Source organism: Thalassophryne amazonica, chromosome 2 (genome assembly GCF_902500255.1).
Source record: "Thalassophryne amazonica chromosome 2, fThaAma1.1, whole genome shotgun sequence".
Taxonomy (NCBI): Eukaryota; Metazoa; Chordata; class Actinopteri; order Batrachoidiformes; family Batrachoididae; genus Thalassophryne; species Thalassophryne amazonica.
In genome coordinates, this window is record NC_047104.1 from 66,106,062 (window position 1) to 66,132,709 (window position 26,648).

Sequence of the window (26,648 nt, forward strand, 5' to 3'; positions counted from 1 at the left end):
TAAAAGTAACAAAAAAAGTTTTATTTTATGAAAAATGTTACTTCATGCAATTCTTTGTATTGTAACATTTAATCCCATTCAGAACACCTTTTAATCTGGATTTGGTCATCCTGAAAAGTCTCTCTCAGAGTAATCCAACTGGTGCAAGACACTGATTACAATTCCGATCATGATCACTTTTAACCAGATTAAATATTTTGAACAACTGGCCCCAGGAGCAGGGTCGATGGCTCCCTACACTACACATATGGAGCGAGTCATAGACACACTGAATTACAAATAAGACTGCACTTGCATCATTTCTCGCCCTGTGTGGGTGGAGCTTAGTGCTCTTCTGTAAAATTGAGAAGTCAAAACAAAACATCTACAGACTGAAGTTAACCACATTTCTGTGATGTTTCATTGAAACGTTGATACAAAACGAGTTTAACTTTGTATTCTGACAAAATCAACACGGCTCAGTTCTGCCTTGACATCTCACCCCAACGGAACATCCAAACCTCAACGCGTCTCTGAAGCAATTCAAACACCAAACATTTAGTGTTTCAGTCACAACTTACCCATGTCATTTTATACACATAACCTTATTAAATGTGAAGGAATGATAATGTATATATTGGCCATTTTAAGTTAACATTTAAACATTTACAATTAGAAGTCATACAAAATTAGACTATGGTGTAATAAAGAAAACAAACAGGAAAGAGATCAGAAAATGAGAAAAGATATATAAATATTATACACCCCCCACCCCCCCAAAAAAAGAGATTAGTACCTCTGAAATTAAAATTTCCATACAAACATAAAGTAAAGTAATGCAGACGGACACTCTACACTGGTATCTGTGTTATGCAGTTGGTCTTCATTTGCCCAGCGCTCGGTCCAGATTAAACTTTATCTCATCCAAGAAGTCTGATGTGTTCACATAATGTTCATTCATCTTGCAGCTGAAAAGGTCAAAGTTCATAATTTAGAAAACCTGAAACATTTTGGTCATTCAAGTATCTGCAAAACTTTAACTTACTTTGCCAAACCATGGATGCATCCTGCAAGGTCCTTGGTCATCACGCCGCTTTCCACAGTTTCCACACAGACTTTTTCTAAAGTCCGAGAGAAGCTGCAGATCAACAGATCAGTGTGACAATCAAAGCAAAACTCAAGCAACTTACCGAGTGACACCAATCAGTCAGGCAACTTACTTTATCAGATCAGAGTTTCCATCCTGTTTGCCTCTGTGCTCCAGTCCTCTGGTCCAGGCAAAGATGCTCGCTACAGGGTTGGTGCTGGTTGGTCTCCCCTTCAATGCAATGTCAGAGTTAAACATCACTACAGCGCACTGGATGCTGCTGATCTTTGTGTTCTACTGGTTTTGACTGCAGACACTTATCTCCTGCAGCAGGTTTCTCCATCTGACCATTATATACGCTTGTTAAAAATTTCGACAAAAGGGACACATGATGATTCTGATACATCAATGCCAAAGTCTGACATTTGGAGAAGAGGTAAAAAATTAGCCTTTATCAACTCATTTCTGGGAATTAAACATTTCCTCCCTCAAGAATCAAGAAAAGGCAAGATAATTAGTTATACAGCACATTTGACTATAATTACACTCAATAGGATGCACATTAAAATAAATAAAACAAGTAACATGCACAGAATAACAAAGTTGATGAGATCAGAGAAAATACAAATTGGGGACCCCACCCCCACAAAAAAAATAAACCTACCCCAAAGATCTAGAGCATGAACCATAAACACACAAACACATCCAGCAGTGTTCAACAGCTCACCTAAAGCCAATGACATATGTCACTCCAACAGCGGATAACTGGGTCAGCAGAGGTGACTAATCTTCTGTCTAATCAGGGCTCTGTCATTTGTCCTTGTACTGGTCTCTGATATGTGCTGCCCAGTGCCCACGCAGCGAGTAGGTAGTTTTGTATAAACCTCATCTTTTCCCCTAATGCATGCATATTTCTTTTTAAATCAAAACACAATGAATGTTAAGTCAAAGTCTACAGTTTTCCTGTGTAAAGTTAAGTGAGTCATTTCAGCTTTTATTCACTGTCAGATTTCCAGTGGGTCAAATGTTTAAATATACCAAGATGAATACCTCTTTAAAATGACCTTGAAATTCCCATAAATTAATGGAATTATTTGGAAAAGCAGCTGAATGATTAACCCGTTTTGCCCTACTGGTAAAAACTGTTGCCGAAGTGTATCACTGTCATTTTCTACTCACAACAGAAAAAAAATCTCAGAGGTACAGTAGTGTTCAGAATAATAGTAGTGCTATGTGACTAAAAAGATTAATCCAGGTTTTGAGTATATTTCTTATTGTTACATGGGAAACAAGGTACCAGTAGATTCTCACAAATCTAACAAGACCAAACATTCATGATATGCACACTCTTAAGGCTATGAAATTGAGCTATTAGTAAAAAAAAAAAAAAAGTAGAAAAGGGGGTGTTCACAATAATAGTAGTGTGGCATTCAGTCAGTGAGTTTGTCAATTTTGTGGAACAAACAGGTGTGAATCAGGTGTCCCCTATGTAAGGATGAAGCCAGCACCTGTTGAACATGCTTTTCACTTTGAAAGCCTGAGGAAAATGGGACGTTAAAGACATTGTTCAGAAGAACAGCGTAGTATGATTAAAAAGTTGATTGGAGAGGGGAAAACTTATACGCAGGTGCAAAAAATTATAGGCTGTTCATCTACAATGATCTCCAATGCTTTAAAATGGACAAAAAAAAAAACCAGAGACGCGTGGAAGAAAACAACCATCAAAATGGATAGCAGAATAACCAGAATGGCAAAGGCTCACCCATTGATCAGCTCCAGGATGATCAAAGACAGTCTGGAGTTACCTGTAAGTGCTGTGACAGTTAGAAGACACCTGTGTGAAGCTAATTAATTTGCAAGAATCCCCCGCAAAGTCCCTCTGTTAAATAAGACGTGCAGAAGAGGTTACAATTTGCCAAAGAACCCATCAACTGGCCTAAAGAGAAATGGAGGAATATTTTGTGGACTGATGAGAGTAAAATTGTTCTTTTTGGGTCCAAGGGCCGCAGACAGTTTGTGAGACAACCCCCAAACTCTGAATTCAAGCCACAGTTCACAGTGAAGACAGTGAAGCATGATGGTGCAAGCATCATGATATGGGCATGTTTCTCCTACTATGGTGTTGGGCCTATATATCGCATACCAGGTATCATGGATCAGTTTGGATATGTCAAAATACTTGAAGAGGTCATGTCGCCTTATGCTGAAGAGGACATGCCCTTGAAATAGGTGTTTCAACAACACAATGACCCCAAGCACACTAGTAAACGAGCAAAATCTTGGTTCCAAACCAACAAAACTAATGCCTCGCAGATGTGAAGAAATCATGAAAAACTGTGGATATACAACTAAATACTAGTTTAGTGATTCACAGGATTGCTAAAAAAGCAGTTTGAACATAATAGTTTTGACTTTGTAGCGTCAACAGCAGATGCTACTATTATTGTGAACACCCCCTTTTCTACTTTTTTTTTTACTAATAGCCCAATTTCATAGCCTTAAGAGTGTGCATATCATGCATGCTTGGTCTTGTTGGATTTGTGAGAATCTACTGGTACCTTGTTTCCCATGTAACAATAAGAAATATACTCAAAACCTGGATTAATCTTTTTAGTCACATAGCACTACTATTATTCTGAACACTACTGTATTAATGCAACTTTTTCCACTGGGCATAAATGGGTTCATGGAGGAACCTTTGGCTGCATTTTAATAACATGTCGCATATTTTTTAACATGCTGGTCAATAAAACAAAGTATTTGTGATAAGTCTACCAATGTGCACGCAGGCACCATTAGTGGTCACCGATTTTATTGCTAATTAAACCTCTCGTTCTGTGGTGGGAGACGTCTGACCAAATACAGAAACGGTACAATAGCGAACAGAGTCAAACAAACGCTGCATGAAACTACTGACCATTCATATGACAGCGATAGCTCAGCATTCATTCAGATCAGTGGACCTGCGAGCACTCGGAAAGTTGGGAAGATGTCATTTTCCGGAATAATTGACTTTCTACCAGCTTGTGATTGCACACAAGCACTGCTTTCCACCCAGGTCAGTGTTCAGTACAGAGAGGAGATGACACACTTCATCCCAAAATGGTTAATTTTTTGAGCGAGTCTGTTGATTTTGGATCCTGACGAGTGCCGAGTCTGCCGTCTGTGTCTCAGGATGCTGTTTTACCCTGTGATAATTGCTGCTGTGAACACGCATGTGGAAACACTTCACGATGCTGTTGTTACAGGCTTCCTGAAAATGCAACCATTTGTTACATTAGAAAAAAGTAGGGAATACACTATTTTCAGTAGATAATGGACTTTCTAACATGCGAGAATCGTGAGGGGCTGACAGTGGATAAAACTACATTGAGTGATTGGAGACCAAAATAAGGATTTGACATTCCTTGCGAGAGATGCGCGAACTACCGTGGGAACATGCCAAAACAGCTGAGATGATCAGAGAGAGACAGTGCTTCTGGAAGTGGGCGATGGAGCCCAACAGCCGTGGCTCATGATCAAAGAGGTGGACACACCTGTCTGCACCACTTGGGATTAAATTTATTTTTCTTCTTCTAAATCAGGACAGCAATAGAGATATACCTCATGCTGGTGGCCTTGAGCTGTGCGCACGCAATGGTAAGCCCGCATGCATAGAAACAGACTTCAGAAAAGCAGAACATCTGTCCACAGGATAATGTCACACGGCATCCGTGTGTGACGGTGCTGGCCAGAACTTCTTTCATGGCATGAACCTGGACATGACATATTTTAGCCTGCAGAAGTCATTCTACAAGTGGGTGAGTGCCCAGTTCAGTTTTCTTACTTTTGTATTTTTCCCCCTCATCAATGGAGTTGGTAGGCTTTGTTTTTATTTTATTGAAAGTTTGTCCAATTTTGGATCTAGATGTGTGCAGAGTTTGCCATGTGTACCTGAGAAGGACGCCGTTTTAACCCAGTTATAGCTACCGCCATGAGGGTGCATGTGGAACTTTGATTATATATTATATTATAGCTTCCCCCCCACACACACACACACTGTGTTAAGCAGCAGTTTTTGGAAGTGATTTTTAAGGTGGGGGGGGGGATCAATTTTAAAAAAGTTTTAAACCGGTAAGTACGGGTGGTGGAAAAGTGGTTATGTATGGTCCTTTCCAGTGTATAAGGTTTCTGGTTCAGGGCCTACTCTCCATGTAATGTGGCATTGCATCAAGCTAAAACTTGTGCCAAATCAACATGTAGACCCACATCAGATCTGCTGTGGCGACCCAGAGTGAATCAAGGGAAGAGCCGACAGGACTTGCCTATTGTTTTAAACTGTTACATGCAGCAGAGTTTACTGGCGGTCTGCTGAGAGCGCCGTCCTCAAAGCACAAACTGTGTTGAACATGGGATAATGTACAGTGAGGAAAATAAGTATTTTAACACCTTGTGATTTTGCAAGTTCTCCCACTTAGAAATTATGGAGGGGTCTGAAATTTTCATCTTAGGTGCATGTCCACTGTGAGAGACATAATCTAAAGAAAAAAAATCCGGAAATCACAATGTATGATTTTTTTAATAATTTATTTGTATGTTACTGCTGCAAATAAGTATTTGAACACCTACCAACCAGCAAGAATTCTGGCTCACACAGCCCTGTTAATTTTTCTTTAAAGTAGACCTGCATTGAAATAAATGGTCAGATTTCAGAAAGAAATAGCTGATATGTATTTATAAGACCCTTGTGAATGCAGTAAAGTAAATCTGTAAGCCCAAATTTGTAAATCAGCGGAGAAATCTTCATTTAAAAATGACAAATTTGCAGCTAAAATTTTGCCCTCTGTGAAAACAGTTTGTACAGCCGTATCATTTCCATGACGTCAGGGACAAGACGACGTGCTCCCGCCTTCAGTCCGATCCCGCATTGAAATTGATTTTATCTGTTAGTAATGTTACTTATACACGTCCTGGTTTCAACATCCAAAAGTAAGCTGCAATGAATGTGAGATACAGATCTGTGTGCTCAGATCAGCAACGACATCGACAGCGGGCGCCGTTCTTCCTCTCCCGCTCTCTGCCTCCGCTATGCTCGCTGTTTTAATGTGAAGCGGCCGGTACACCTGTTGCTGCAAGGACAGGCTTCTTGCGGCAAAATCTACAGCACCGCACATCTCGGCAATCGGAGCCCCAGAGCTCCATGGACGCTGAGAGAGGTTTATATATTTTTAATGACTGGGATTCTTTGCGGGTCTTGCCTCCATATCCCGCGATGGTACCGGAGGCAAAAGACAGTAGATTTTCATTGCAACACCACTCAATCAAACAGGCGTATGAAAAAGTCCCCCAAAATAATTTTCAAGCACAAATAAAAGAAATGTGTACTCACCAAACGTGCCGCAAGACAATATGAAGTTTTAAATAAAGTAGATCTTTCCGTATAAGCCAAGAAAAAGGTGCAGATGCAAACTGACGTAAATCCACAAATTACAATTGGTGCAATGCATGCTGGGAGAGGGTCTTGTTCGTGACGTCTCGGCAGCGTCCATGATGAGAGGGACAATTTGCAGAGGGCTAAATGTTAGCTGTAAATTTGTCATTTTCAAATGAAGATTTCTCCCTTGAATGACAGATCTGGGCTTGCAGATTTACTTTACTACATTCAGAAGGATCTCATGTGTAAATGTAAGTCATTTTTTGTTCAAAAAATCTGACTGCATTTTTTTCAATGCAGGTCTCCTTTAAGAAGCCCTCTTATTCTGCACTCTTTACCTGTATTAATTGCACCTGTTTAAACTTGTTACCTGTATAAAAGACACCTGTTCCAACACTCAATCAATCACACTCCAACCTGTCCACCATAGCCAAGACCAAAGAGCTGTCTAAGGACACCAGGGACAAAACTGTAGACCTGCACAAGGCTGGGGTGGTCTACAGGACAACAGGCAAGCAGCTTGGTAGAAGACAACAACTGTTATGATTATTAGAAAGTGGAAGAAACACAAGATGACTGTCAATCTCCCTCAGTCTGGGATTCCATGCAAGATCTCACTTTGTGGGGTAAGGATGATTCTGAGAAAGCTCAGAACTACACAGGAGGACCTGGTCAATGACCTGAAGAAAGCTGGGACCACAGTCACAAAGATTACATTAGTAACACATGATGCTGTCATGGTTTAAAATCCTGCAGGGCAGCAAGGGCCCCCTGCTCAAGCCAGCACATGTCCAGGCCCATTTGAAGTTCACCAGTGACCATCTGGATGATCCAGAGGAGGCATGGGAGAAGGTCATGTGCTCAGATGAGACCAGAATAGAGCTTTTTGGAATCAACTCCACTTACCATGTTTAGAGGATGAGAACAACCCCAAGAAAACCATCCCAACTGTGAAGCATCATATTGAAGGGAGGATGGATGGGGTCATGTATTGTGAGATTTTGGCAAACAACCTCCTTCCCTCAGTAAGAGCATTGAAGATGGGTCATGGCTGGGTCTTCCAGCATGACAATGACCCCAAACACACAACCAGGGCAACTAAGGAGGGGCTCCGTAAGAAGCATTTCCAGGTCCTGGAGTGGCCTGGCCAGTCTCCAGACCTGAACTCAATAGAAAATCTTTGGAGGGAGCTGAAACTCCAAACCTCAAAGATTTGGAGAAGTTCTGTATGGAGGAGTGGACCAAAATCCCTGCTGCAGTGTGTGCAAACCTGGTGGAAAAACTACAGGAAACGTTTGACCTCTGTAAATGCAAACAAAGGCTACTGTACTAAATATTAACATTGATTTTCACAGGTGTTCAAATACTTATTTGCAGCAATAACAAACAAATTAAAAAAAAATCATACATTGTGATTTCCGGATTTTTTTTTTTAGATTATGTCTCACAGTGGACGTGCACCTAAGTTGAAAATTTCAGACCCTTCCATGATTTCTAAGTGGGAGAACTTGCAAAATCACAGGGTGTTCAAATACTTATTTTCCTCACTGTATAAGCTTAAAAATAGAAATGCACATTGTTCTGAACCAAATGATTAAAACAAACAAAAAAAAAATATTAATCCTGTGAGTCACAGAGTTCTTTGTGAATTTAATTTTGAAGCACTTGGAAAACTGAAGACCAGAAAAGAGACTTCTTGGAACCAGAAAGCAATGATTTGCTTGTGATATGCATGTGTGCGGAAAGGGAAAAATTCAGCCACTGGCTCCATTCTGTAGAGGGGCACGCCTGCTGAACACAAGACAGCTATATGGGATACTTCGGTCATGCAGGCCATGTGCACGCTGTAACATGTTAACACGGTAGCCACTCACCCAAGTCTAAACTGCCCCCGCCTCGAAAAAAAGTTTAATTTTGTCCTAGTTATCAACTTTAAACTTTTACATATTTTTAATGCCAACTTTAAGACTAGAACGTTCATAATTTGGGCAAAATGCTAAAATTTGGCAAATATTCTAAATTTTTCTGTAAATTTGTTCACAGAGAACACACACACACACACACCTTTTGTTTTTAAATCGGAGACTGTTGGCACTTACCCTCTGGTGCTCCCGGTAGTGCCTGGTGACAGTGCCGTGGGCAGCCTCAGCCTCAATAGTCTTACCGTCTGGACACACGAGAACTGATGTCATGAGACCGAGAGAACCAAAACCTACAACATACACACAATATGTGCCATCACACACAAAGCTTGTGGGGGGGGGGGGGATAACTTTCACATCACAGAACATAAAATTTCCATAAACACGTCGGCCTGATACTTTGATCTGACAATTACAGGGTGGGCTTTGATTAGTAAATATTACAGTGATGTTTGTTGCAAAATTACATTAATTATAAGGAAGATGGCTAAACAATTTACACAAAACCACAAATTTGAACTTAAAAAAAAACACACACACCCCACAGGCAAATAGAGAATATTAGAGAACTATTAGTATACAATTCACACAGAAACAAAAAACTACAGCATCGTGCTCAAAGCTCTGCCAACGCTAGTTTCCTATTCCACAAATTTTTACCTTTGACAAAACTTTCAATGTCAAAGTCCTGTTAGAAGTGGCTTTTCATAAGCTAAAATATCAATCAAAAGGGCTTTTCAATTTTACACCCCTTTTGGCATCCCTTCACTGGCTTCCTGTCCCAGTGAGATCAGATTTTAAGGTTCTGCTACTAGTCTATAAAATTATTCATGGACTGGCACCTTCCTACCTAGCTGACCTAATTAAACCTTACGTACCGGCCCGGGCTTTACGTTCTCAGGGTGCAGGACTACTTTGTGTCCCGAAGGTGAATAAGAAGTCTGCGGGTCACAGAGCTTTCTCTTATGATGCCCCTGTTCTGTGGAATGATCTCCCTGTGTCAATAAAACAGTCAGATTCTGTGGAGATTTTCAAGTCAAGACTTAAGATGCACTTATTTTCCCTTTTGTATGGCTAGCATACTGGTACAGTTTTGTTTTACGCTTTTTACTCTTAATTCATTGATTAGTAATTGGAGCGGGTTGCGGCCTCAGCTTTACCTAAATTCTGGGTCTTTTAGTGAAGTTTAGGGCCAGTGGCCGGTGATCACCTTAGTATTTCTCTGTTTTTCTTGTTGTTTAATGCTGACAAATTATACAGTATTTTTTGTGTTTCTGATGCCTGATTCTGTTTTTTTCCTCTGTTTAAAGGTGCAGCTCCATCCAGAAATGGGAGTTATATTCGTGCTGGCGATCCTCCTGTCCTGTGTGCCAATAGCATTTCTTGTATATTCGTCCTTGAATTGTTCTGTAATTTATATTTGTAGCATGGCCCAAGCAGAGGGTCACCCCTTTGAGTCTGGTCTGCTTGAGGTTTCTTCCTCAGAAGGAGTTTTTCCCTTACCACTGTTGCTCCAGGGGTTGGTAAGGTTAGACCTTACCTGTGTGAAGCACTTTGAGGCAACTCTGTTGTGATTTGGCGCTATATAAATTAAAATAAATTGAAAAATTCAACGTTAAAATCAAATATCCACTAAATTCGCAATACGATTCAATGCGGATCAAACTTAGTTTATTCAGTAAGTGTCAGTTTGCACCTCATTGTCACAAATTAGAGCGATTGAGGCACTTTTAATTGAGATATAATGCAAAATGTACATCAAATGGGCTTTTCAACATTACATTGAAATGTCCACAAAATCCACAACATGGATCAGATCGGGATCAAACTGTCAGGCAACACTGGGTGCCAGACTGCACCTCATTTTCAAATATGAGAGTGATTGGGGTATTTTCAATTTATTTTCATTTATATAGCACCAAATCACAACAAAGGGCATGTTTTATTAAGATATAATGTAAAATATACATTAAATGGAGTTTTCAATGTTAAAGTTAAATGGCCACAAAATCTGTAATCTGAATCAGATCCAGTGTTGCAGACCTAACAGTCCCCCCTAAAATCAGTCCCCCTGCCTTCACTGCGCACACGTCATTTTGGATCAGCAGCAGCAATTCACCAATTAATCACCTTGTTTCTGCTTAAAACAGATTTTAGAGGTTATAACTGTCATCTGACAGTTAATAATCACATTATTCCCTTCGATCGCTTTGGGTGAAGACAGTCAGACTCAGATGAGCTGCTGTGACGCTCTGATCACTTCCCCCATCTTTTATTATGAAATAATGATGAATTTATGTGGAAATGATTCTTGTACAAAAGCTTCAGATATCTGTCGCTGAGAGAGATGATGACTGGAGTGCAGTTTACAGCAGAAATGAGGCGATAATCTGAATCTGTTGCTGACGCTCCAAAATGACATGCACAGTGAAGGCAGGGCGGACCAATATTTAGGGGGGGGGGGGGGCGTTCGATCTGCAACTTGGATCAAACTGTCAGTGGATAAAGGATACCATCCTACATAAGGCTCTCAGATATAAAAGAAATTCAATGTTTTTCCTGACTTTGACCTATGAACTTGAAAACTGAATCAGTTCTTGCCTATCAGGATGTGACTCCTCTGTAAAAATGTCATAATATGAAAAATTGTGGGTTACAGGCTGTTCACAAACAGACAAACAAAAAACAGGTGAAAACATAACCTCTGGCCAACTTCATTGGTGGAGGTAAAAAAAAAAAAGAAAAAAAAAAAAATCAGGTGAGGGTTTTGGACTGGTTCTGCTGGGGGTCCAATCTCTTTTAAAGCTACAGGGTGTATCACTGTGCATCATCTCATGGTGAGACTGCATTATGCCATCACCTGTTCAATTTTCACTTCTTTGTCGATGGGGATTCACGCTCCCTCTCCTTCACTTTTGATAAGCAATAGGTGCAACCCTCCATTCCACAAAAGTCAGGGCTCTGAAATTGATAGCCCGCACTAGTAACCAGTAGAGAGTGTACAGTGGAACACATACCCCTTCCTCTTTGTTCTTCAGTCTTCCAACTGTGCCACAAAATGCAAAAGCCCTTTTGAGCTTCTCTACCAACATGGTGCTGCAACATGGCGGCCGATATGAAACGAGATGGTTATGAACGCTATTTTCCATTTCTACTAATAAACTCCCAGAAATCCTACATACTGTAGCTTTAATAACCTGAACCTTTTGAAAATGGGTACTGGGTCACACACAAAATTAAAATAGTGATGCCCCACTGTAAAGTTACGCAGCACTTACCTTGAGCCAGGATATCTGACTGCACATCTCCGTCGTAGTTTTTGCAGGCCCAAACAAATCCACCGGAGGACTTCAGAACCTGAGCCACCATGTCGTCTATGAGGCGGTGCTCGTACCAGATCTTCAGCTTGTCAAACTCTTCTTTGTACTTACTAAAAGAGAATAATAAAAGCTTATTATGACAGCTACATTCAGGTCTGAGTTTTTAAGACAACTGGTTTGAATAAAAAGAAAGACTTTCCAGATTGTTCAGTACCTTTCAAAGATTTCCTGGAAGAGATCTTTGAAGTGGCCATCGTAGGCTTTTAGGATGGTGTTCTTGGTGCTCATGTACAGAGGCCATCTCTTCTGGATGGCATACTGAAAGCAGCTATGAGCAAATCCAACAATGGACTGTATCGATAAATGCATAAATCAATTAATTAAATGGCCAATTCCACATCTTGATATCACATTTCAAAAAGTTATATATTATATATATATATATACACACACACACAAAAATATAAACGCAACACTTTTGGTTTTGCTCCCATTTTGTGTGAGATGAACTCAAAGATCTAAAACTTTTTCCACATACACAATATCACCATTTCTCTCAAATATTGTTCACAAACCAGTCTAAATCTGTGATAGTGAGCACTTCTCCTTTGCTGAGATAATCCATCCCACCTCACAGGTGTGCCATATCAAGATGCTGATTAGACACCATGATTAGTGCACAGGTGTGCCTTAGACTGCCCACAATAAAAGGCCACTCAAAGGTGCAGTTTTGTTTTATTGGGGGGAATACCAGTCAGTATCTGGTGTGACCACCATTTGCCTCATGCAGTGCAACACATCTCCTTCGCATAGAGTTGATCAGGTTGTCAATTGTGGCCTGTGGAATGTTGGTCCAGAGCATCCCAAACATGCTCAATGGGTGACATGTCCGGTGAGTATGCCGGCCATGCAAGAAGTGGGACATCTTCAGCTTCCAAGAATTGTGTACAGATCCTTGCAACATGGGGCCGTGCATTATCCTGCTGCAACATGAGGTGATGTTCTTGGATGTATGGCACAACAATGGGCCTCAGGATCTCGTCACGGTATCTCTGTGCATTCAAAATGCCATCAATAAAATGCATCTGTGTTCTTCATCCATAACAGATGCCTGCCCATACCATAACCCCACCGCCACCATGGGCCACTCGATCCACAACACTGACATCAGAAAACCGCTCAGCCACACAACGCCACACACGCTGTCTGCCATCTGCCCTGAACAGTGTGAACCGGGATTCATCCGTGAAGAGAACACCTCTCCAACGTGCCAAACGCCAGCGAATGTGAGCATTTGCTCACTCAAGTCGGTTACGACGACGAACTGGAGTCAGGTCGAGACCCCGATGAGGACAACGAGCATGCGGATGAGCTTCCCTGAGACGGTTTCTGACAGTTTGTGCAGAAATTCTTTGGTTATGCAAACCGATTGTTTCAGCAGTTGTCCGAGTGGCTGGTCTCAGACGATCTTGGAGGTGAACATGCTGGATGTGGAGGTCCTGGGCTGGTGTGGTTACATGTGGTCTGCGGTTGTGAGGCTGTTGGATGTACTGCCAAATTCTCTGAAACGCCTTTGGAGACGGCTTATGGTAGAGAAATGAACATTCAATACATGAGCAACAGCTCTGGTTGACATTCCTGCTGTCAGCATGCCAATTGCACGCGCCCTCAAATCTTGCGACATCTGTGGCATTGTGCTGTGTGATAAAACTGCACCTTTCAGAGTGGCCTTTTATTGTGGGCAGTCTAAGGCACACCTGTGCACTAATCATGGTGTCTAATCAGCATCTTGATATGGCACACCTGTGAGGTGGGATGGATTATCTCAGCAAAGGAGAAGTGCTCACTATCACAGATTTAGACTGGTTTGTGAACAATATTTGAGGGAAATGGTGATATTGTGTATGTGGAAAAAGTTTTAGATCTTTGAGTTCATCTCATACAAAATGGGAGCAAAACCAAAAGTGTTGCGTTTATATTTTTGTTGAGTGTGTATGTATATATATATATATATATTTATTTATTTCTAAATAGATTTTTTAAATAAAACTCACTTTGTCTGTGTTGTACATTCCCAACCCACAGCCACCAGCAGGAAAGTTGTACACCTCCCACTCTTTTTGTTTGCTGCCATCAGCCGGGCAAAACACCATCTTGAACTTTCCAGGCTGGTCAACAACAAAATCTGTGGCTCTGTACTGTGAGATTAAAACAGCACACTTGGTATCAGACAGATTTTTTTTTTCCCTGCACATCTGCTGATAATAATAATCTTACAACTGCTTTATTTACCTGATCTCCAAATGCATGTCTTCCTATGGTTATGGGCTGCGTCCAACCAGGAACCAGACGAGGAATGTTTTTACAGAGGATTGGCTCACGGAAGACTGTGCCGCCCAAAATATTCCTGATAGTTCCATTAGGACTCTTCCACATTTTTTTTAGTTTAAATTCTAAAAAAAGGGGAGGGGGTAGTGAATTTCACAAGCTTTAACATAACCCTGTTAACTACCACACAGAGATGCTAATGCCTTCGTTACTAATACAACCCCTGACAAAAATTATGGAATCACCGGCCTCGGAGGATGTTGATTCAGTTGTTTAATTTTGTAGAAAAAAAAAAGATCACAGACATGACACAAAACTAAAGTCATTTCAAATGGCAACTTTCTGGCTTTAAGAAACACTATAAGAAATCAGGAAAAATAATTGTGGCAGTCAGTAACGGTTACTTTTTTAGACCAAGCAGAGGGAAAAAAATATGGACTCAAATTATGGAATCACCCTGTAAATTTTCATCCCCAAAACTAACACCTGCATCAAATCAGATCTGCTCGTTAGTCTGCATCTAAAAAGGAGTGATCACACCTTGGAGAGCTGTTGCACCAAGTGGACTGACATGAATCATGGCTCCAACACGAGAGATGTCAATTGAAACAAAGGAGAGGATTATCAAACTCTTAAAAGAGGGTAAATCATCACGCAATGTTGCAAAAGATGTTGGTTGTTCACAGTCAGCTGTGTCTAAACTCTGGACCAAATACAAACAACATGGGAAGGTTGTTAAAGGCAAACATAGTGGTAGACCAAGGAAGACATCAAAGCGTCAAGACAGAAAACTTAAAGCAATATGTCTCAAAAATCGAAAATGCACAACAAAACAAATGAGGAACGAATGGGAGGAAACTGGAGTCAACGTCTGTGACTGAACTGTAAGAAACCGCCTAAAGGAAATGGGATTTACATACAGAAAAGCTAAACAAAAGCCATCATTAACACCTAAACAGAAAAAAACAAGGTTACAATGGGCTAAGGAAAAGCAATCATGGACTGTGGATGACTGGATGAAAGTCATATTCAGTGATGAATCTCGAATCTGCATTGGGCAAGGTGATTATGCTGGAACTTTTGTTTGGTGCCGTTCCAATGAGATTTATAAAGATGACTGCCTGAAGAGAACATGTAAATTTCCACAGTCATTGATGATATGGGGCTGCATGTCAGGTAAAGGCACTGGGGAGATGGCTGTCATTACATCATCAATAAATGCACAAGTTTACATTGATATTTTGGACACTTTTCTTATCCCATCAACTGAAAGGATGTTTGGGGATGATGAAATCATTTTTCAAGATGATAATGCATCTTGCCATAGAGCAAAAACTGTGAAAACATTCCTTGCAAAAAGACACATAGGGTCAATGTCATGGCCTGCAAATAGTCCGGATCTCAATCCAACTGAAAATCTTTGGTGGAAGTTGAAGAAAATGGTCCATGACAAGGCTCCAACCTGCAAAGCTGATCTGGGAACAGCAATCAGAGAAAGTTGGAGCCAGATTGATGAAGAGTACTGTTTGTCACTCATTAAGTCCATGCCTCAGAGACTGCAAGCTGTTATAAAAGCCAGAGGTGGTGCAACAAAATACTAGTGATGTGTTGGAGCGTTCTTTTGTTTTTCATGATTCCATCATTTTTTCCTCAGAATTAAGTGATTCCATATTTTTTTCCCTCTGATCTAAAAAAGTAACCGTTATTGACTGCCACAATTTTTTTTTCCGGATTTCTTATAGTGTTTCTTAAAGCCAGAAAGTTGCCATTTGAAGTGACTTTAGTTTTGTGTCACGTCTGTGATCTGCTTTTTTTTTACAAAATTAAACAACTGAATGAACATCCTCCGAGGCCGGTGATTCCATAATTTTTGCCAGGGGTTGTATTTCTGGTGCTTCTACATTACCATCCTATAGTTGGTATGAGTGTATGAAAAACAATTTAAAACACTAGAAACAAACGTGACGCTAAAGTTCATTAAGGTCATTCGTGGTACCTTTCCACAGCAAGAATGAGATCCCAAGTACTGTATGAGTACCCTTCCACTGACTAGTACCAAACAATTATTTTTCTGCCGTTTATCCGGGATCACGGTGCAGTGGCAGTAGACCAAGCAGCTCACCCCTATCCTCAGCCAAGTGCCCCAACTCATCCTGGGGGATCCTGAGGCATTCCTAGGCCAGCTGGGAAATATAATCCCCCGTGTCCCGAGTCTTCCCCGGAGCCTCTCCCCAGTTGGATGTGCCTAGAAGACCTTCCCTTAGGAAACGACAAGGGGGCATCCTCACCAGATGCCTGAACCACTTCAGCTAGCTCCTTTCAGTGCGAAGAAGCAGCGGCTCTACTGAGACGCTCCTGAATAGCCAAGCTTCTCACCCTGTCCTGGAGTGCAAGCTCAGATACCCAACAGAGGAATTTAATTTCTGCCGCTTGTATCCATAACCTTGTTCTTTTGGTCAATACCCAAAAGACATGACCATAGGGGAGGTTAGGAGCAAAAACGGACTGGTAAATGGAGAGTCTCGCCTTCTGGTTCAGCTCTTTCATCCCCAAGACGGCTCGGTACAACATCTGTAAAATACTGCCCCAATCCATCTCGTAAATTCATGCTCCAATTTACCCCCACTCGTGAACAAGACCCAGACATGCTTAACTCCTCAACTTGGGGCAATAACTCTCCCCTGACCCAGAGGGGGGACAATCCACTTTTTTCTGACAGAAGACCATGGTCTCAGATTTGGAGGTGCTCATTCTCATCCCAGTTGCTTCACACTCAGCCTCAAACCTGCTCAATGCACATCAGAGGTCACTGCCTGATGAAGCCAAGAGTTAGTTCTCTAACCCATTTAAGTTGTACTTATTTATAGTCATCAGGTTGTCTTAGGACCCCACACGTTGTAGCTGCTCAGGCTCTTGTAAAACAAAGAACTCCTCCAGATTTTTCACCACGAAGCAGACACAAGGACATCAGTGCAAAACACCAATGAGGAGGTGCGATATTACTCGCCATGACAGCATAACATAAGACTACGGCTCATGTGTTTCATCTTCCATCTTCCAAGCTGCTGAGCCATCACTGCGTAATGGCCATCCCCTAAATCGGTGGTGACTAGGGATGGGTACTGATAAGATTTTATTAATATCGATACCATTATCGATTCCGCTTATCGATCCAATTCCTTATCAATTCCCTTATCAATACCGCTTGTGAATTTTCTGTGTACCAAGAGTAGGCTTTACAGGTTTTCTATGTCAACAACATTTTATTGAGTCTTAAAGTAAGATCCTTAAACTCTGGACATAATAAATTCTTGATCTCTGGACATAAATAGAAATAAAATCTGTATTTTTTGTCAAAAGCATTTCCTTTCAGACATTATTGGCATGAATGTCTTTCTATACGTTTGAGCTGAACTCTTGTAGCTGGCTGTGCTGCACGTCAGGATGTAATTCATAAAGAATGCAGGATGTCTCATTTTGGGAGGAGAAAAACATTTTGGTCGATTGTAGTTTCTAGTCTGTATTACAGCATTTGGAAAGAGGTGTCATTTTATTTAAAGCGGCAATTGGTTTTAAAGTTACTAATTCTGACCGGACTCCGTCTCAGCAGAGAGCCGCGCAGCATTTGGAGGTGTGCCAACAGAACTGAGGATGATTCTCCTTTCTTGACTGCAACAAGACAAGAGTCCCAGTTAGTGACTTTAATCCACACAAAAGTGACCCATGATTGACATAATTTAATGGCTTTGAGTGGGGTTAAGAAGTGGACTTGCCGTTTCTGAAGAGCAGCAAATCAAAGAACTGACGAGCCAGCGGATCGAAGCATTGTTTCATTGGTTCACACTTCAAAGTGTCGTGGCGCTGGAGAAGCAGTTGATTACAGACACGCTGCAGGGTCTGCAATCGACAAACACCCTCAAAAACAATGGCCGCTCTGAAGGACCGATAAGGGAATCGTTAAGCAAAAAGGCTATTGATATCGGTGGATCTAATAATTTCTTAACGATACCCGAAACGAACCGGTTCTCGATACCCAACCTTAGTGGTGACTGACACAATTTAATAACATCACGTTTTAGACAGCAAAGACAGTACAGTTAGTCAAGTATTAACTTAATACCCTCGACTCTAGCCTCATCAGGCGTGATGGTGGCACACTTAACAGCTACGTTATATTTCTTGGTGGCCAGTGCAGCATCAATGGTGACCTGGTCATCTGTCTGGTCTCGGAAAGGCAGTCCCAGGTCATAATACTTGAGCTCAACGTCCACATTGGGCAGGATGAGCTGTGCATAAACAAAACAATGACATACGATTTACATAAGACAGGCAATAACATTTGAGGCATAACATGTAAATTTCAGATTCTTATACTGGAGCATAAGCTCAAGGAAGGAGAGTATCCCCCCCCCCCCCCCCCTTTCTGTCAGACTGAACACTGATCATTTGAAATTAAAGGTCTCTCAATATATCAGATTTCTTTAGACACAAGATACATAATTCAGGAGAGGGAGCCTGTGCTTTTTCAGCTACCTTTTCTTTGATGAACTCCCATATGATGCGCGTCATCTCATCACCATCCATCTCCACCACCGGCTGGTCCACCTTAATACGCCCTGTACCATCTGGGGGAAAAAACCTCAAACAAATTATAATAAAAACAAATTTTAACAATATTACGTGTTATAGTGTTGAACCGAGTTTGCAGGTTGTGGTGACAATGAGGAATCGTTTGTAGGGAATTTTTAGAGAGTTTGTCACTGTTATCTACCCAACAGTCAGTTGGCTGAAGAGATTATAGTTTTAAAACCTTTTGCAACAATTGGTCACTGAAGGATAGTTTGGTTTTAGAGCTGACAGTAAAGTAAATATCTTTGGGTTGTGGACAAAACAGCACATTTAATCTTGGGACCACTTGTCTCTCTGGATGGTTGCCATCCAGAGAGACAAGACGATGGTGTCATGGACAAGGTGACTAAGAGGGTATTGAAAATGACAGAATGAATTACCCAAATTATATTTTTTATTCATTCACTGACTCCACTGACGGGGGGGGGGGGGGCTGTAGTCCATCCCAGCATAGGATGAGAGGCGGGCTACAAAGGACACCAGTCTATTACAGAGCACCTAAAGGATAATCAGAAAATAATCAAACTAAAAATATTAATGATTTTTTTCTTATTATTATGAAAACATCAATAACAAAATTATTTTAATTCATTGCAGTCCAACTCTGTTGATGCTCATTATGTCTACATTCACTGTTAAAAAGATATAAAATTATAAAACTGCCATTTAATCAAAAGAAAAACTTAACCTTCTAATTTGCTATTTTTCAAACTTTATTACTTACAACGGGGTGGTGACCAAGTGCTTTGTGCGCTTTGTTTTGGTGCAGAAGGTTCCTAGTTCAAATCCCACCCCTACCACATTTCTCCATATAGTGTAGAGTTGCATCAGGAAGGCCATCCGGCATAAAACATCTGTCAATTCAACATGCAGAATCACCTGGGATTTTCTGTGACGACTCCAAGTGAAAACAAGGGAGCAGCCGAAGGGACTTAGTTACTTACAGTGCATCCAGAAAGTATTAACAGTGCTGCACTTTTTCCATATGTTATGTTACAGCCTTATTCCAATTGAATAAAATTAATTTTCCCCCTCAAAGTTCTACACACAATACTCCATAATCACAATGTAAAAGTTTTTTTTCTTTAATATTTTTGCAAATTTATTACAAAAAACAAAACAAACAAACAAAAAACAAAACAAAACTAAGAATTCATGTGTACATAAGTGTTCACAGCCGTTGCCATGAAGCTCAAAATTGAGCTCCGGTGCATCCTGTTTCCACTGATCATCCTTAAGATGTTTCTACAGCTTAACTGGAGTCCACCTGGAGTAAATTCAGTTGATTGGCCCTGATTTGGAAAGGCACACACCTGTCTACATACAAGGTCCCACAGTTGACAGTGCATGTCAGAGCACAAACCAAACATGAAGTCAAAGGAATTGTCTGTATACCTCTGAGACAGGATTGTCTTGAGGCACAAATCTGAGGAAGGGTACAGAAATATTTCTGCTGCTTTGAAGGTCCCAATGAGCACAGTGGCATCCATTATCCGTATGTGGAGGAAGTTCAGATCCACCAGGACTCTTCTGAGAGCTGGCCACCCGTCTAAACTGAGCAATTGAGGGAGAAGGGCCTTAGTCACGGAGGTGACCAAGAACCTGATGGTCACTCTGTCAGAGCTCAAGCATTCCTCTGTGGAGAGAGGAGATCCTTCCAGAAGGACAACCATCTCTGCACAATCCACCAATCAGGCCTGTATGGTAGAGTGGCCAGATGGAAGCCACTCCTTTGAAAAAGGCACATGGCAGCCCACCTGGAGTTTGCCAAAAGGCACCTGAAGGACTCTCAGACCATGAGAAACAAAATTCTTTGCGCTGATGAGGCAAAGATTGAACTATTTGGCTTGAATGCCATGTTTAGAGGAAACCAGGCACCATCCTTACAGTGAAGCATGGTGGTGGCAGCATCATGCTGTAGGGATGTTTTTCAGTAGCAGGAACTGGGAGACTAGTCAGGATTAGGGATGGGTACTGATAAGATTTTAATAGATATCGATGCCATTATCAATTCTGCTTATCGATCCGATTCCTTATCGATACCTCGTGAATTTTGTACTAAAAGTAGGCTTTACAGGTTTTCTATGTATTTCATTGAGTCTTAAAGTAAATAAATATGCAATTGGTCACTGTATCCTTGATCTCTGAACATAAATAAAAATAAACAAAACGGTGTTTCACTTTGAAGTTATTAATTCAGACTGAATTCTATCGTTCTAACTTGACTCGTCAGAGAGCCGCACAACGTTTGGAGCTGTGTGAAAGAACGGAGGACGATTCTCATTTCTTTCTCGCAACAAGACAGGAGTCCCAGTTCGTAACTTTAATCTGCACAAACATGACTCACGATTGACATATTCAGGGATGAAAGTGGTGAAAAACAAAAAAAGCTGAAACCCAAAATTACCCCCCAACACCACCCACACGAAAATGTTTCAATTCTAGAAGCTCTGAAATGCAATCTGGGACTGTTCCAGACAATAAACTGGAGTGAGTGCTGAATCCATTTAGGTGAGAAAAAAAAACAACTTTCCTTATTCAAATTCATTCCAGTAGTATTCTGCTCTTACTAGGATGCAGCAGTTTTCTAGTTTGACAGATAGTTCTGGAGGAAATCACTGAAGAAATTAACACATTGAAAATATGGTTTGACCGAAACAAACTGTCATTAAACTTAAATAAGTCAGGGATGAAATGGAGGTGTAAGACTCACTAGGTGTTCACAGCAAACACTTATGTATGTTCATTGTTAGTTGCTTTTATATTTTCTGTTGTATTTCTATTCAGGTTCTTTTTGTCTCTCTCTAAAATTGTATATAATAATCATTAGATTATTAATATATAAACAAAAATAAATTTAATAAATATTACCATTTGAAAACAAATGCACCCGAACGTGATGACAGCTGCAACTGCTTAATGCTAAGTTTTAACATTGAAAATGCCACAGACATGCTAACGTGTTAGCATCGCTCCCGTTTTTAAGTTATAAAATACATCTATCAACTGTTTCAGAAGACCATAACAGGTCGGTTTAACATAGAAAAGGTAAATAATATTCACAGACGTATGCTCTTTAGGGTTTTAGCCGGGGAAAATTAAGCGAAAGAAAGAAAGAATAAACAAAGCAATAGATCGAAGCGTTGCTTCAATCTGCGAAACACTGCTTCGATTGGTTCAAGGTTCAAAGCAAAGTCGCGCTGCAGAAAAGTTGATTACGGACCCACTGCAGGGTCTGTAATCAATGTAGAGAAATGATCATTTTCCTGACAAACACCCCCAAAACAACGGCCACTCTGAAGGACCGATAACCGAATCGTTAAGCACAAAGCTTATTGATGTCGGTGGATCGAATCATTTCTTAACGATACCCGAAAGGAACCGGTTCTCGATACCCATCCCTAGTCAGGATGGAGGGAAAGATGGATGCTGCAATGTACAGAGACATCCTGGATGAAAACCTGCTCCAGAGCGCTCTTGACCTCAGACTGGGGCAACGGTTCATCTTTCAGCAGGACAATGACCTTAAGCACACAACCAAGATATCAAAGGAGTGAATGTCCTTGAGTGATCCGGCCAGAACCCAGACGGGAAGCCATTTGAAGATCTCTGGAGATATCTGAAAATGGCTGTGCACCGACGCTCCCCATCCAAACTGATAGAGCTTGAAAGATGCTGCAAAGAGGAATGGGCAAAGCTTGTGGCATCATATTCAAGAAGACTTGAGGCTGAAATTGATGCCAAAGGTGCATCAACAAAGTATTGATTACGTATGTGATTTCTTTTTCTTTTTTTTTTATAAATTTGTAAAAATTAAAAACAAAAAAACTTTTTTTTTTCATGGTGTCATTATGGGGTGTTGCAAGTAGAATTTTTAAGGAAAAATTTGGAATAAGGTTATAACCTAACAAAATGTGGAAAAAGTGACGTGCTGTGAATGCACTATATATTACAACCAACCTCAAACCTAGCATAAATAAAATGGGAATAGACTAACTGGCAGGTTATTGACAGCTCACCGGTTGCATCATCAGTAACATGGTAGAGTAGAACAGAACAATTTTCAAACATGAAACCAAGAGATGAAATGTAGGCTGGAGTCTCTATGAAACTAGAGCAGTTTTACGTCAAATGGTATGTTGACAATTTTTTAATGGTTCTAAATACAATACTGTTTTCCACCAGGCTCAACATTTAGACTAAATTCAGTTAAAAGAGTCTAACACAATAACTCAAGAATAAATGCCATCATCTTATAAAGCCCCACATTAAAAGGTTACATAACGATGACAAATTGACTAAATGTTGGGTTAAATTTCAAGCAGCAGATCAATACAAAAAAAAAAAAAAAAGAGGAGCTAGGGTGGTTGAAATATATCTTCATGGGGCCCACATTACAGAAACTCCCAAAACCCACTGTGGACATCACAAGTGGCATCATTCAGCCTTCTCACCAACTTCAACAGCGATCGAGTGCATTAACACAAGGGGAGGTGATGGTCTAGTGGTTAAGGTGTTGGGCTGGAGTCCAGAAGATCATGGGTTCAAATCCCCACCTGACTGGAAAATCACTAAGGGCTCTTGGGCAAGGCCTTTAATCCCCTATTGCTCCCGGTGTGTAGTGAGCGCCTTGTATGGCAGCACCCTGACATCGGGGTGAATGTGAGGCATAATTGTAAAGCGCTTTGAGCATCTGATTCAGATGGAAAAGCGCTTTATAAATGCAGTCCATTTAACACACACATCTCACAATTTAAAATCAAATGCTTTCTATTCCCTTCAGATTCAAATGATAGGTTACTTTTTTCTTCAGTAACACACAAACAACATACAGACTTCCTCAGCAGAGATACTATGAGCATTAAACAACTGAAACTTGGTAATATTGGAACTGGTAATGCTCAGAGTACGGGTGCATTTACCCAAACCGACTCCAACGATGGACCCAAATATGACTAATTGAAGTACTTTTACTTATTTTCGGAAATACACACCGTTCTCGAAATGGTACATGAAAGGAAATGGCACTCGCCTTTGCAGATGTACAGCGGGATGCAATGCTGCCTCATAACATCAGATATCAAAGTTCAGTCCGTATGCCCCCCCCCCCCCCCCCCAAATTCCAGTACACAAACGTACTTTAAGATCCCTTGTTTATTGTTTCAACATTCTGAAGAGGCAGCGAGACAGAGCGCTGTCTATTAATGTACTGTTTTGAGAACGGAGTGCATTTCCGAAAATAAATAAAAGTCTTTATTTAGTCATATTTGGGTCAGTTTGGGTACGTTGTTGGAGAGAGTTTGGGTAAATCGCCGCACAACAGAGTACCTCATGGGTCATGCTAAATTGGTTTGTAATCAGGACAGGTACAGAACAGGAGCTGGTGACACCTCATGTGTAGTACTGAGAGTTTTGTAAAGCGTTGTTTTATGTATATGGGAACTAGTCTGTCTACCTTGATCAAGTCAACCTCAAAACATTTTTTTTTAATCAAGTCAAACAGTTTTTATAGCATAAATTTCAAAATCAGCCATAATATGTAGGGATGCACCCATACCACTTTTTTCCAGACCAAGTACAAGTACATACATTTTGGTACTCGTCAATACAGAGTACCGATACAAATACTTAATGATACCATTACGGTTTTATGATGACTGAAATCATATTTTATTCATCAGTTGTTCATTACTTTTTGACTGTAACTCTTACCAATATCATTAGCTTTGTTTTTATTTTCAAACATTTCACTTAAATTATGTAACCTTACTTTTTGACGACAACAAATTGTCCTTTAACATTAATTGTGTGTTTCTTAACAAACATGATGTAACCTGTGGACTTCAGCACTACAAAATATACAACACCAGGAACAGAACTGAAACTGTCCATCACCAACTTTACTTTATGTCTGTGAGGACTAAAAGCCTTTTATGAAAATGTGAGGGACAGATTCATTTTGATGAAAAGAAGCTTCTCTGTGTTACAGCTCTTTTTTTTTTATCTACGATGTGTGACAATGAACTAAAGGGCCTTTCACTCTCCACACTATTTTTTAACTTTTAATTAAATACATACCACTGTTAAGTATGTTACATACACAAATACAATCCATAATTTTTTCCCCCAAAGGTGGAACATGTAATATTGATGAGTACGGCATGCGCGTGCACACATGCACACACTGTTGCGCGGCATCTCCACGACACGCTGAGGCAAAATGGAGCAATTAACATGATTTTAGTTTTTCTTTGTGGATCATGGGATAATTTCCCTCGCATTCAGACAGAATAGCCTGTTGTGGTAAATGAGCCGTTAACGAGGAGCAGCAACGCTTTTACTGTAACTTCTTGCCCAAATTGCGGCTTGTGGAGGTGAGCGGAGGTTCTGAACACCCCACGGACATTCTGCAAACACATTACACACCTGTTGTGTACCGAGCCAATCTCCCATCGGGCCTGGACACCCACACCAAGGACTGAAACTCATCAACCTGATGGACAACCTCTGCCGCTGAAACCCTGATCAGAGTTCTGATGGAGGAACTGGTGCAAAATGCCGAATTCACAGAGGAACTTTTTTCAGCCATATGAGGAATTAAGATGTTCTGTTCCAATTAACTCAGGAAGCTTTGGGTGGATTATTTTTCTTCAAGCTCATATGATGATGAATTCCACTGAAACGAACAGGTAAGACTATTTATTTACTGTGCGCACGATTTAACTCTGCATGATGAACTGCAGCTTTCAGACAATCAATGGATTACATTGATGGATGTATTTGACATGAGTAAATTTCATGAAAGCCTGTAATAATCCATAAATTAGCCGCATCGTTGTTAAAGCCGCAGTGTTCAAAACATATGAAAAAAGTAGTGGTTTATAATTCGGAAATTTCAGAGCATGTGCGTGAAAATCCCACATTGAGTGGTTGACTTCACGCTGCTGTAAAGAGGTATCGGGTCAGAGTATCTGAGACATTTTATGATTACAAGTACGAGTAAATGAATATGGGATTGAGCCGATACTGGTATCAGCATCGGTGCATCCCTATTAATATATATTTAAATAACTGAAGAGTTACATTTGGTGTTTTTACTTTTAGTCTGTTTGCTGTAACTTCAATTACACCATTTTAGGTCATTTTTATTCTTGCATTTTATGTTTTACTTTTTTTCTATTTGCTGTTATTTTATTTACATATTTAGAGGACCACATTGGAAATAAGTGTTTTACACTTCTCACAATTCATGTTCAGAATTTATTTGTATGTGTTATTTTACATGTAGGATTTATTTATTTTTTTAACAAATTCAAACCAAACCATCAAAGTGGGGCAGGTTGTATCCAGTTCTCCTGGCTGTGTGGTTTCAATAACCAGTTTTGACAGCAGTTCAGGCTGCTTTGTGCCAAATTCCACGTGGACTCAAACCGCAGACTGTACGTAGCCTCAAACAGCCGCCATTGACGTCACGTGGTCACTGCCGGTGTTCTGTCCCGGCCTGCGCGCATTCCGGCGGCTTTCTTTTCCGCACTCACTTTGAAAACTTTTTTCGTCCCCCCCATGGCAGAGTTATGGAGTCTACATTTCGGTACCGATAGGAAATGCGGGCTTTACTTACAGTTCCTGCGGTGGCAGACAGCAGCCGGTGAGATCACGGCGGGGTTTAAGGTGAGAGTCGCGGCTGCGCCTCTGGATGCCGCCATGAGAACCTTCAGACAGCCCGCCATGTTCACTGATGATCGAACCCGGAGAGTCTCGTGTCTTTATGAATGAAACAACAGGTGACACCCGGTCAACTCGAGACCGGATGTTCTTTGAACCCGGCTGACGTCAGCACCAGCACGCGCTGAGCATGCTGCACTCTGATTGGATCGCCTATGTTGACCTCACATTCGCCGATTCTAGCACCGAGACATATAAAACACGGATTAATGACATAAAAACACTGATCTCTCTATATTACTGGA

At 40.8% G+C, this 26,648-nt stretch overlaps 1 protein-coding gene across 1 annotated transcript; it reads right to left on the reverse strand.

Annotated features, from left to right (window-relative positions):
* On the reverse strand, positions 1-26,523 carry LOC117525175 (isocitrate dehydrogenase [NADP], mitochondrial-like). The gene is made up of 11 exons (XM_034187027.1): positions 26,300-26,523; positions 18,583-18,674; positions 18,170-18,335; positions 14,014-14,174; positions 13,776-13,919; positions 11,936-12,072; positions 11,680-11,831; positions 8,579-8,691; positions 1,200-1,297; positions 1,025-1,117; positions 1-947 (listed from the first exon to the last, which is right to left on the reverse strand). The coding sequence occupies exons 1-11, from the start codon at positions 26,406-26,408 to the stop codon at positions 863-865; spliced, it is 1,350 nt and encodes a 449-aa protein (XP_034042918.1). The 5' UTR covers positions 26,409-26,523; the 3' UTR covers positions 1-862.
* Positions 26,524-26,648: the final 125 nt, after the last annotated feature.